Source organism: Musa acuminata, chromosome BXJ3-7 (assembly GCF_036884655.1).
Source record: "Musa acuminata AAA Group cultivar baxijiao chromosome BXJ3-7, Cavendish_Baxijiao_AAA, whole genome shotgun sequence".
Taxonomy (NCBI): Eukaryota; Viridiplantae; Streptophyta; class Magnoliopsida; order Zingiberales; family Musaceae; genus Musa; species Musa acuminata.
This window is the reverse complement of record NC_088355.1, coordinates 31758518-31770519: the sequence shown is the minus strand read 5'-3', so window position 1 is coordinate 31770519 and position 12002 is coordinate 31758518. Positions and strand designations below refer to the sequence as shown.

General features: G+C 41.4%; 2 protein-coding genes across 3 annotated transcripts; one reads left to right on the top strand and one right to left on the bottom strand.

The window, feature by feature from the left end:
- The first annotated feature begins 5378 nt into the window (after positions 1-5378).
- On the top strand, positions 5379-8642 carry LOC103973211 (uncharacterized). Of its 2 annotated transcripts, none has more exons than XM_018821338.2 (6): positions 5379-5578; positions 5729-5848; positions 6019-6820; positions 6912-7017; positions 7654-7859; positions 8181-8642. In XM_018821338.2, exons 3-6 carry the CDS (start codon positions 6108-6110, stop codon positions 8449-8451), a joined length of 1296 nt encoding a protein of 431 aa, XP_018676883.2. In that variant the 5' UTR covers positions 5379-5578; positions 5729-5848; positions 6019-6107; the 3' UTR covers positions 8452-8642. The 2 variants fall into 2 exon arrangements, with proteins under 2 accessions (XP_018676883.2, XP_009385988.2); XM_009387713.3 differs by having other exon boundaries at positions 6014-6820.
- A 1147-nt stretch (positions 8643-9789) lies between these two features.
- Positions 9790-11912, bottom strand: LOC135643694 (protein ASPARTIC PROTEASE IN GUARD CELL 2-like). The gene has a single exon (XM_065160993.1). The coding sequence runs from the start codon at positions 11755-11757 to the stop codon at positions 10363-10365; it is 1395 nt and encodes a 464-aa protein (XP_065017065.1). The 5' UTR covers positions 11758-11912; the 3' UTR covers positions 9790-10362.
- Between the last annotated feature and the right edge of the window lie 90 nt (positions 11913-12002).

Below are 12002 nucleotides of genomic sequence, written 5' to 3'. Positions count from 1 at the left end.
TAGCAAATAATTAAATATGATTCTTGCCGAAAAGGATCATGTTCATAAAAAGGAAGGAATCGACTTTGTGAGTAATACTCGACAAAAGCCAACCACATTTGTGTACTTGTTTTCCCTAAGGTTACGTGTAATTTTTGTGGTAGACATAATTATTTTGCTTATATATATATATATATATATATATATATATATATATATATATATATATATATATATATATATATATATATATATATATATAAGTATGACTCACATAAATTAATTTGGGTTCCTAAAAGAACCATAAATAATTTTATGCCAATAGACAATATAGGTAGATCTAATCTTGAGGGATCCAAAGTCAAATGGATATCTAAAGCAAACCCATATTTCTAGTAGAAATGACTACAATCGAAAGCTAGGAGCAAAATGATATCTTGATAATGGATGCTCAAGCATATGATTGGAGATCCAACATACTTCATAAAGCTCACTAGTCAAAATAATGATAACATTGACATTGGAATTATTTGATTGAAGATATTTGTTTTTATGTTATACTATTGATCTTTATCATGACGAAACTTATTTTCTAGTTTTAATCGATGATACATGGATTTAGTATAAAAGACAAGAGCATGCTTATATGAAATCAATCGCATGAATTGAAATAACTAAAAAAGAAGAATATATTTTTCTTGAAAATTTCTCTATCCTTTAAGAATTTTTCAATAACAGATTGATAAATTCATTTATGATATTTTTGAATGAGATTTTTCCAACCGAATCATGAACTTTCTCTTAAATTCTTGACTTGAGGTATCTTTTATGGGAATCAAAATCATTTTTATTTTCTATGATATCTTCTTTTTACCATTTACCAAAGAGGAGAATTATATAAATAACCATGATCTTGATAATTATAACTTGAGATTTTTTATAAATTAAGATCATTCACTATGATTCTCTCGTTTTACTAAAGAGAATTATTCAAATGAATTATGATTTTTCTCTTGATTGATGACTTAAAATTTCTTTTAAAGATCTTTTACTATTTGATCCTCTAATATTTCTTTTTGTTATTTAAGAGAAAATTTGTCAAAATAAATCATGGCTTTTGGTACTCATAATTTAATATTAATCTTTCATGTCATAATTTATTTATCATAAATGACTCCCTTATATTCATGAATTATATACCTCATCACCAAATTGATATCTTTTATTTTGTCATAATTTAAAAATGATGTAAAGGAAAAAAAATTACATCATTGTATTTTTCTCTTCTTTTTGACAATGATAAAGGGGGAGACATAACTGCTAGCTTGCATATTTCAAAGAAAGATTACTAGCTTGCATATTTCAAAAGAGAAACAAAGATTGCTAGCTTGCACATTTCAAAGAGAAGAAAAACTTGCTAGCTTGCACATCTCAAAAGAGAAGCAAAGTTTGTTAGCTTACATATTTCAAAAAGAAGTAAAAGTACTAGCTTCCATATCTTAAGAAAAGCAAAATTGCTAACTTTCATATCTCAAAAACTTGCTAGCTTACATGTTCAAAAGTGAAGTAAAACTTGCTAACTTACTAGCTTGCATGTTTCAAAATTTTACTAGTTGCACTTTTATCCTTTTTGTTGATAACAAAGGGGGGAGAAGTTATGATGATGATCATGCATGATATACTTTGATGTTTTGAAATTATAATGAGTTAAAATTATACACGCAATACTCATGTATGCAATGATGTGAAAGTCATGGTTTCAAAGGTTGTCATTCTTTATAAATGAAGGTTTGTTTTAATTCAATATGACATATTAATAGGGGGAGTTTAGTTTAAACTCTGTCAGCAATTAGTTGTCATCATAAAAAAGGAAAAGATTATTGAATCTCGGATTTTGATGATGAAATCAATTGATGAAGTTATGATCTAATGTGTGTTTGAGTGACGCAAAACTAACTTCGATCATAGAAATACAAATCATTAAAGCAGGAAGAATCAAATGTTGGGCCGGAGTGGAACATGTCAAAAGATTGGACGTCGGGTCAGAGGACTAGTCAACTTGTCAGAAGGACTTCATGCCATGAGTTCGAGCATCGGACCGAAGGATCAAACATTACGCCAAAGGAGATTGGATATTATGGAAGGTTAATATGTCAGTTGAGCAATACGTTGAAGGAGAGGATGAAGCATCAAAGGATTGGATGAAGCGTCAGATGAACCAATGATATGCTGGACAATATAGGATTTACGCTTATAATTATATATGTCTAGATCGAAGTAGTCTAGGTTTAATTGAGTTAGTTTCGGATGTAACTAAGCTAACTCAGTTAGGGGCTCATTGGGTGACCCATTCAGTGACCTAGAGCTAGGTCAAGTGGTGGCACTACTAGGGCTGGCAGTGAAAACGCTTGAGGATCGACCTCCTAGGTAGTGTTTGGGCAGTGATACTGCCTAGTGTTAGGTGGTGGTACTACCTTGACAAGTAGTGGTACCGTCATAGCCTAATCTCCGAGGCTGTCACACGGTTATACCGCTTAGACTAGTAGTAGTACCGCTAATTGTTAGGGGTGCAAGCAGTAGTATCGTCTAGTACTAGTAGTACAATCAATATCCTTGAAACCGAGGATGTGATGCTTTTTGACTCTATTTTTAAAGTCATTTGGGGTCTATAAATACCCCACTCTTTCCTGCTTAAGATAGCAAGAAATTGAGTAGAAAGGGAAAAGAATACTTAAGTGAAAAATTGTTGTAATCTCTTTTAAAGTTTAGAGTCTCTTCCTAGAATTAGATGTCTTTGTAAGGGATAAGTGAGGTAAGAGTTGTAAAGGTTCTCTTTTGAGCCTATCAAAAGGAGAAAGAGTTATAAGAGGATAGTTGATCTTCGTCCACTAAAAGAAGATTGGTAGTGAATGCCGATGGCCTCGATAGTAGAGGACTTAAGAGTGGATGTAGGTCGGGATGATCGAACTACTATAAACTCGATTTGGATTTACTTTATGCTCTTCATTCTGATTACAAACTGATTTATTTGCTCACTACACTTACAAATGCTTTTAATTAAATATCTTTCCGATACGAGCTTTTATCGAATGAAGTTTTTCAAACTATCGAAGTTTTACAAAAATATTAATTCACCCCCCCCTCTTAGTGTTGAAATAGTCATAATAGTAAGAACATATGAGATATTCCTTTTATGATACTGAGAACAGATGATCCTCTATCGATACTCAATAGCCCTCATAAGATTGGCTGCCACTCCCGATCACCAATTGTGCTAGATCTGGAACTTCCAAACATATAAGTCCAGTATCAAAGAGTGGAGTACTCATATAGGACATCCTTGATATATCAAGTCTAAGGATTATGTACACTATTGGGATGACGGAATCACTATTTGACAATAAAATATCATCAACCATCCAGCATTTGGTGAACGGATCAATTAGTGAACTCATTCTCTAATGAGCACCTACACTGTATCCTTAGTGTTTTCACATGAGTAGCTATGAGACCAGTCACCTCATCATATGGACGAGTATATAGTATACTAATTTGTCCGGTTATCTCGATATCCCTCTCGAGTAACCTATGATCGAGATTATTTAGAGTTTGTGTTTAAAGACGAATCGGTCTAATTATCGTAATCTCATCACAATCCGATTCCCATTGCACAAATTTATGAACATCACAATATATTCATGCAATAGGTAATATAAAGTGATAAAATTCTAAATAATATAATAAGCAAAAAGATTGTGTGTCATGTTACATGTGTCATTATTTATGTGTTTGGCTTATAGGACACTTATGACTAGCACCTAACATAACCTTGGGTCATTGAATGGGCCTCCCAATGAGCCCAACTCAGCCATAGATTAGGCTCAAAGAGCCTCTAATTAAGTTAGTAGGGACCCAAATCTAACTCAATTTAAGACTTAATTAGGATAATTAAGACCTAAACAATCACAAGACAAGAATTTAAGTTGTTCGGGGTGTCATTGGTTCATTCGAACTCTCGATGAACTTTTGATGCATTGTTTAAACCTTTGGCATATTGTTCGATCCTTCGGTATGTTGACTCCTACAACACTCGATCTTAGCGCAATGTTCGATTCTCCAGCCCGATGCTTGATTTCTGACTCTGGCCTAATGTCTGATTCTTCTTGCTTCAATCGTTTGGCCTTTTTTTGATCGAAGTTAGTCTTGCATCATTTTTCTCAAAAATAATATTAGATCATAAATTTATTAATTGATTTTATTATCAAAATATGATATTAGATCATATATTCAAGATTTTGGAATCAATCTCATCTATATTATTTATCTTTTATACTAAAAAATAAAAATTACCTAGTGTACCAATTCTATTTTATTTCTTAAAGGATAATCTGATTTAAAAAAAGATTTCATAGTTTGAAGGAAACAATAATTAATACTTCAATTAGGAAGTTTAATTTATGTAAACCATATTCGAACTTATGGTAAGCGCAATGACAGTTGAGATATCCAATAAAATTAGAATTAAGTATTTCTCTCTAATTAGAGGCACAGTGTTTGACAAGCTTGGGCGCAAAAGCCAGTTAAAACATGACCCTAAGCCACATTTAATATGATGATATCAACTATTCAACCTTCCTCGTCTCTCTTTTTAGATTAATACCATGATAGTATAATCAAGATTTTTATCCTAATAATATTATTAGGCATAAGGTTTTGTAACTTGTGAGTTTGAACTAGAAATTATCAAGGTTATCTTATAATCTGATAATTTATCTTAAGATTCTGGATTCATATTTTATCTTTAGTCACTTATTCTTTATTAAATAATAATAATAATAAATTATAAATATTTTAATATTTCATAATTTCATATATTAATTAATGTGCCGCTTTCTTCTTTATAATGCTAAAAAAATATAAAAGATTTTTCTGATGATCCTAATGGGATGTTTTCTAAGCTGAGTCATCCATATTCACTCGGTTCACATGAATCGGTAGGTTCACCTCCCTCCCTTTACTCTGTTATGTACTTCTCATCCTTATCCTCTCCACGTGACGGCCGCGACCATCAGACATCGGCCTCCCCCTCCATCCACCTCGCACGTTTCAATCCAAGCCAGATTCGTAATTTGTAATTGCATTGATCACAGCCGTCCGATTAAGATCGGGCGTCTACGAGAGCTTATCCTGGATTCGAGGAGAATCCTGAGTAGATTCCGGGTCGCTGGGAAGGGCTTTTGGCGGGTCAAAATTTTGCCGACGACGGCTTCACTTCCCAATAAAACTTGCATTTAAAAAAAGAGGAAATAAATTTAGAAAAAAGCATATTCGAAGGCATATTTGAATCGGCTGAGAAGAAAACCAAAATTAGAAAATAGAAAAGAAAAAAAAAGAAAGAAAAGGGAAAACACGCGACAATGGTTGCGATTCGATAGGGGGAGAAGAGGAGAGGAGAGGAGCGGATCGACAAGATTTCCATCATAAATCCACGGTCGCGGAGACGCTACGCTATCCTTCGCCTTCGCCTTCCGCCGCCCTTCGTCCCTTCCTGTTCCATTGGATCTTCTTGAGGAGCTTCCGTTCCCATCGAGCCACAAAGGTTGCATCTTTGTTTTCGTGCACCAACTGATCCGATTAGGGATCTCTCAAAGATTTCAGATCCTTTGTGCACGATGTTCGGTCCGATTTGTTGATGTTGTTCGATTAAATCTCGAAAGCTTCGATTTTTCTTACAGTTCTTGGTTTGCAGATCGAAGCGAGAGGAGGAGGAGAAAGAAATTGGAGTTGGTGGTCTGAGGCTGGGCTTGGCTGTCGACGTCCTCCGACAGCCGGCCCTTCTGTTCTTCCCGGAAGCCCTCGGTTCTCTCGGGTAAGTCGCAGTTCGTGCCATCTAATTGGAACGAGAAAGCGACGTGCTTGGTCAATTAATTTCGGCTTCGTGAGGCCTTTGACCAAGAATCCTCCACTTTGACTCCCTTCTCAATCCGTGTTCATCGTGCTTGATTCTAACGCGTGGATGACCTGTTTCCCACAGAGCAGGTCGGTGGTTGCGTCCTCGACGAGCCTGCAAAGAATTGTTTTCCTTTATATTACTTTTCATGCACAGACGCTGAGCCATTTCGCCCCCAATGGCTTCTCTTTACGGAATTCTGCATCGACCTCTCTCCGCCGCAGCCGCCGTCGCCGTCGCCGCCGTGTCGTCGGCACTGCCGGACCGCGTCTCCTCCCAGCCCAATCGGTCGGACTCCGATGCCGCCGCACCTACGCACGTCTTGTTGCCGGAGCCAGAGCCTGCAGCGCGTCGGATGTCCGTTTCCGACATCTCGAGCCTCCCATTCTTGCCCATCGACAGAAAGCGTTCCGCCCATCTCCCAGATTCCGTCTTCCTCTCGCCCCCCTTCCCCATGGCTTCGCCTGCAGTCCTCCTCTCCCCGTATGAGTACGCCAAGCTGGCCAACCCCAAAAAGAAAGACGAATTCCCGCCGGCCATCGCTTCTTCGCCATCGGATGTGATGTACCGCTGGCATCTGCCTGACCCCAATGCTTCTGGGGTTGCCGGGACCGATCACTGCTCGAGAGCAAAGTCCCAGACGGTGGTGATTTTGCTCGGCTGGCTCGGAGCGAAGCAGAGGCATCTGAAGAAGTATGCTGATTGGTACACCTCGAGGGGGTTTCATGTCGTGACCTTCACATTTCCCTTGGCCGATGTAATGAGCTACAAGGTCGGAGGGAAGGTCGAGCAGGATGTCCAGTTGCTAGCAGAGCATCTTGTGGATTGGGTCTCGGAGGAGAACGGGAAGAACTTGGTCTTCCACACTTTCAGTAACACAGGCTGGTTGACGTACGCTCTCTGTCGTCCATCTCCCAGTAGCTTTCTTCCTCTTCCTCTGAAGAGAAGTTTGTGGCTAAAATTTGATTGTTATTTGTTGTAGTTATGGAGTATTACTCGAGAAGTTTAGGAAGCAGGATCCATCTGTGATCGGAAAGATCAAGGGATGTGTCGTGGATTCAGCTCCTGTTGCTGCATCCGATCCTCAGGTAAAGGATTTGTTTGGTCTGGAATTCTGTTCTATACTTCATTGAATGTTTATCTTTTGCTTTGATGATTTGTTAGTTTTATGTCAGTGGTGTTCATTTCAAGTCTAATTTGTGCATTTGTATAATTATATTCAGTGTGATAATTTTCTTTTGTCGTTGTGACATACCATCATTACCTAAATAATGCTTCTATTGATCTTCTTCCTTTTCCTATCACCATTTCTTTAGTTACACATTGAGGATCTTCATCCTGTATTACTAGCATTGCGTCAAGTCTTTTGACATGATCAAATCTGAGCTTGGCTTTGGTAACAAACCGACATTTATTTGAAAAGGAGAAGAGGGAAAATGAGGAAGTTTAAGAGAAATAAAATGTGTGTTCTGAGCCAAAAACAGAACTAGGGTAAGAAGAAAAAAGATGTGCATGAGTCTGCTATTTCACATTATTATAATAAATATACTTTCTTTTTTATTCATAGTTGTGGTATTCTTTTGTTCTTCTGATAAGCTCAATTTTCTGCACAAGCAATGTGATTATATTGCACCTTTGGAAGAATTAACCATGGTTTAGTTTTCATACCGTTCCTAATTCTCAAAATCCAGTGCGATAAAAGTTCCAATCTTTGCTTGGTATAGGTCTGGGCTTCAGGTTTTTCTGCTGCTTTCTTGAAAAAGCAGAGTGTAGCAACAAAGGGGATGGTAGGCTCAAATGATTCAGGGAAGGGCATGACGGATACTGGTGATTCAAGCTTGGGACCTAAACCTGCAGTCGCAGAAAGTGCTTTGTTAGTAGTCCTGGAGAAGTTCTTCGAGGTGGTCTTAAACTTACCTGCTATCAACAGGTAGTGTTTACTATCCGTAATCAATTGTCAGCTATTGCTATCTGTCTTTTTCCAAAGTGCTCAATATAACCAGTCTAATATGAGGTAGACTAGTTTTTCGAAACACAAACTAATCTTGCAAGTCCCGGATTTATTTATGAAAAAGCAAGTTGTCTTAAATGTTTTAGAGTTACTCATCAAGAGATAAATCATATAAATGGTGGGTTAGTGTTGTGGAGACATTAGATAAGGTTGGCTGTTAGTTCTGTGTGCTACGATCTTTTTCACTGTAAGACGGTGGAATTCCAATGACGAATAATATGTTTTTGGCAATTCTTACAGGAGATTGTCTGATGTCTTGGATTTACTGACTTCAGAGCAACCCAAATGTCCTCAATTGTATATATATAGCTCTGCTGACCGAGTAATTCCTGCAAAATCGGTGGAATCCTTTGTAGAAGCACAACGGAGAGCCGGGCATGAGGTCAGGGCATGTGATTTCTTGTCATCTCCTCATGTTGATCATTTCAGAAGCCATCCAGGTCTCTACAGTTCTCAGCTTGCCAACTTTCTGGAGGACTGTGTTCTCACCTGTTGCAGGGATTCTTCATAAGACATTTTTTGCATTATATAATACCTTCACATTGATGTTCATTCTTTTCCTGGCTATCAATTTAAATTTGCCAGGCATCATATAATTTGACAGAAAACCATTTTACTTTTTTTTTTGTTTTAAAATCATGTGATTACTGTAAAGACATCATCCAATTTAAAGAAGAGATGAAGTATACCTGTTTTCCTTAACTTTGCTTTTGCTTGATCTCTTAAATTGATGCACTGAGTTAGTAATTTGTGTCCATTTACTTGTATGGTGAAATGAGTCAGATGACATGAGTCATCTGAAAACCATACATTCTTTCTCAGAGAATTATCTCTGCATCATGAAGCAAAAAAGCTCTGAAAGTGTTTTTGTCACATGCATTTAATCTTCTGTTGCATCAAGATCTATCTTGATTCAAACGAGGACTCTGACATAGTTAGCATTATACTATGATTCTTGTTCTTTTGATGCATGCAGTGGATAAGTTGAGAATATTGAACAAGCTAGATTGAATTATTTGAACTTGTGAAATCCTAGTAATGTCTCAGAATGGATGAAGTTTAGAATTGGTCAACAAGGTCTATCTTCTGTCTTGAATATTATTTGTTTGATGACTTAGATTGTACAAGCTTCGGTCAGATGCTGAACTTAGATTTCTTTGTCAGACTAAACATAGATTTATATGTCTAGCTCATAAGGCAACCGTTTTATGCAAAGACAAAACATTAAAGATTTCCCCTTGAATCCAACTTACTTTTGCCACTTGGTCTCCCACTCAACCTTCTACTCTAGACAAACATGCCATATGGATCAGTTTTTCTGGGTGCACACTCAAAAACCATGTCCCAAACATTCATTGGTCTCTGCATCAGCTCATGACAACAGAGATCATCCAAAGCACCTGGAAGGGACTGGGGAGAGAGAGAGAGAGAGAGAGAGAGAGAGAGAGGTTTGGGTTTAAATTGGTCTCAACTTTGGTAAAATATTATCACTCATGTTACTGCCACTTGTTCATTCAACTGTGGTTTATAAAGTTATACCCACAAAAGAAAAAGAGATCCATATTACAATCTCCATACATATAAGACATATATGCTTTTTTGCATACAAATCTCTATCTGCCAAAACACTATAAAAATCAAGAAAACATCAACTCTTGCTTCTTTTCTGCCAAAACCCTTACATGCTTTCTTTCTTCACTAACGATGAAGAAAGTGAAATCACACATTCACTGCAGTGAAGCTGAGTCCTAATGGTTAATCTCTTACGTGCTAAATGCATTATCCTTTTCAACATAGAATTAAAAGGTGATTTAGTCCTGCAAAGTTCAACCACAGGCAGAGGGATAGATTCCCAGTTGCAAAGTTCCAGCCTTCAATGATGGCTCTCCAGAAGAGCCACTGAGGGGCAGAAGAAAGCAGTGTTTGAATATACCCAGTCATCCTGGGGAGACGAAACCCCAAGTCCATCCATGACTTTGTCCTCTCTTTGCTTTCAGGGATTCCTCCCTTTGTTCAGTGCCACCACTCCTTGCCCCTCTCGGTGGGCCTCCCCGCGCCCATGGAGGCAACCCAGAGGAGGAGCATGATGAACCAGACTCGTCAATGACAAAAAGGAAACCGCCGATCGAGTTGCTCCGAGTTTGGTCAAAGGCATCAACACCAAGATGGCATCATCGCATCCACCGCTTGGGCCCTCCTGCAAACTCGTAGCTTTTATTCGAGCAAGAGAACCATACAGAGTAACATGAGATGGTTTAGTTCCTCTTGTCGTTAACAGAGTCTGCAACAAGTAATCAACTCTGCTCTCTCTACTTACTGCTTCGAAGCCACTCGATATGTACATTATACTTGTGGCCTGCGTTCATGCAACCTAAGATACTACGCAGTCTCCAGGATTCATATCTATAGCTTACACAAGTACTTAGCAAGTGTTGGGTCCGAAGCCGACGAATCCATTCGCAGCATCAAACGTTATCTGAATCCCCTCCTGTTGGATGTTGCCCATGATGGAGAGGCCGGACGAGGAGGGTGCAAACGCGAAGCAGAACGTCGCCATGTCGTCCACCGGAATCAAGAAGTTCCGGGCGGGAAGCGTCAGTATCGTGCCGCCGGCGAAGTAGAACGACACCGTCGGCACACGCACGCTCTGGTACCCGAAAAGGCTGTAGCAGGTGTCGAAGATGGACACCCCGGGCGCCCGTGGCAGGCCCGCGGTGGCCGCCCCGAAGGCGTCGCGCAGCGCCGCGTAGGCCGCGTCTGGTAGTCTGGTGACCGCGGTGCCGGTGTCCATGACCACCCCGCCCTCCCCTTCCTCGGTTATCTGGAACACGTCCTCGAGGACCGGCAGCCGTACCCCCCCGACGCCGAGGCCCAGCAGGCGCACGTAGTAGAAGCTGGGGGCGCGCAGGTTGCGGAGCAGCGGGACCCACACGGCGCCCACCGGGACGGCCGCCGTCCGGCCGAAGACAAGCGAGCCGGTGGGCGCGTCAGAGCCGCGGCTGACGAGGCAGTAGCTGAAGGCGCCGCCGGCCTGGCCGCCGAGCTGGCCTACGAAGGACATGGGCCCCCAGCCCAGGCCCAAAACTCCGGCGGCGCCCACGAAGAGGCCGCGGTTGCTGTGGCCGCACCCGATGGCCACGTCTCGGACGGCGCTCGTCCCGAAGGTCAGCGTCTCCAGCGCCAGGGTGCCCTTCGTGGAGGATCCGTCGCCGTAAGAGACGGCATACCGGCAGTCGCCCGCATGGCACCCGGCCGCCGCCGACGCGCCGGAGAGGAGGAGGCCGCAGATGGGAGAGCCGCACGCGACGCCCGCGAAGGACGCCGACTCCGCCGGGTCGAACACCGGCTCAGACTGCGCATAACACTGCGAGCACGGCCGGCATTGGATCCACACGATGTCGCTGCCGGAGTCGACGACCAAGTACTGGTCCCGCGGCGGCACGCCGACCCCGACGCGGACGAAGTACTCCCCGCTGCCTTCTTCCAAGCCGGAAACCACCTCGGAACCAAAGTCGTCCACATGGTATCTGGCGGTGGATAGGCGGCGCGTAAGGGTGACCACCCGCCGGGAGTCCCTCTCCAAGAGGCGGTCGAGGCGGTGACGATGGCCAGAGAAGTTACGGCCGGGGAGCGCGTCGCGGTGGAACAAGCTCAACGACAGCCTGTCATGGCCGTGGCCGAGTGGGGCGAGCTTCGCGGGACGGTGGCGGGCGCCGAAGGCGAGCTCGTGGGGTTTCACGACGTGAAAGTCGAGTGCGAGAGCCGCAAAGGGAGGCAAGAATAGTAGTTGGAGGACGAAGAAGGATGTCACCACCATCTCTTCCTGTTTAATGTAAGGAGGTGTCTGTGCGAGGAACGAGAGCGGCTTTTATGCTGTGTTAGTATGTGGGAGTGTGGAGGGATGGGTGGCTTCGACGTTTGGATTCGGTGTGTGTCTAATGGTTTGGGCTTTGCAGTTTCCAACTCGATTTGATGTGTTGTAGCTTTCACTTGGACTGCTTTTTGGCAAAAGCGGAGGATGGATGAGTGTTGGGTCGCTTAAAGCTGTGTGTGACCCACCTA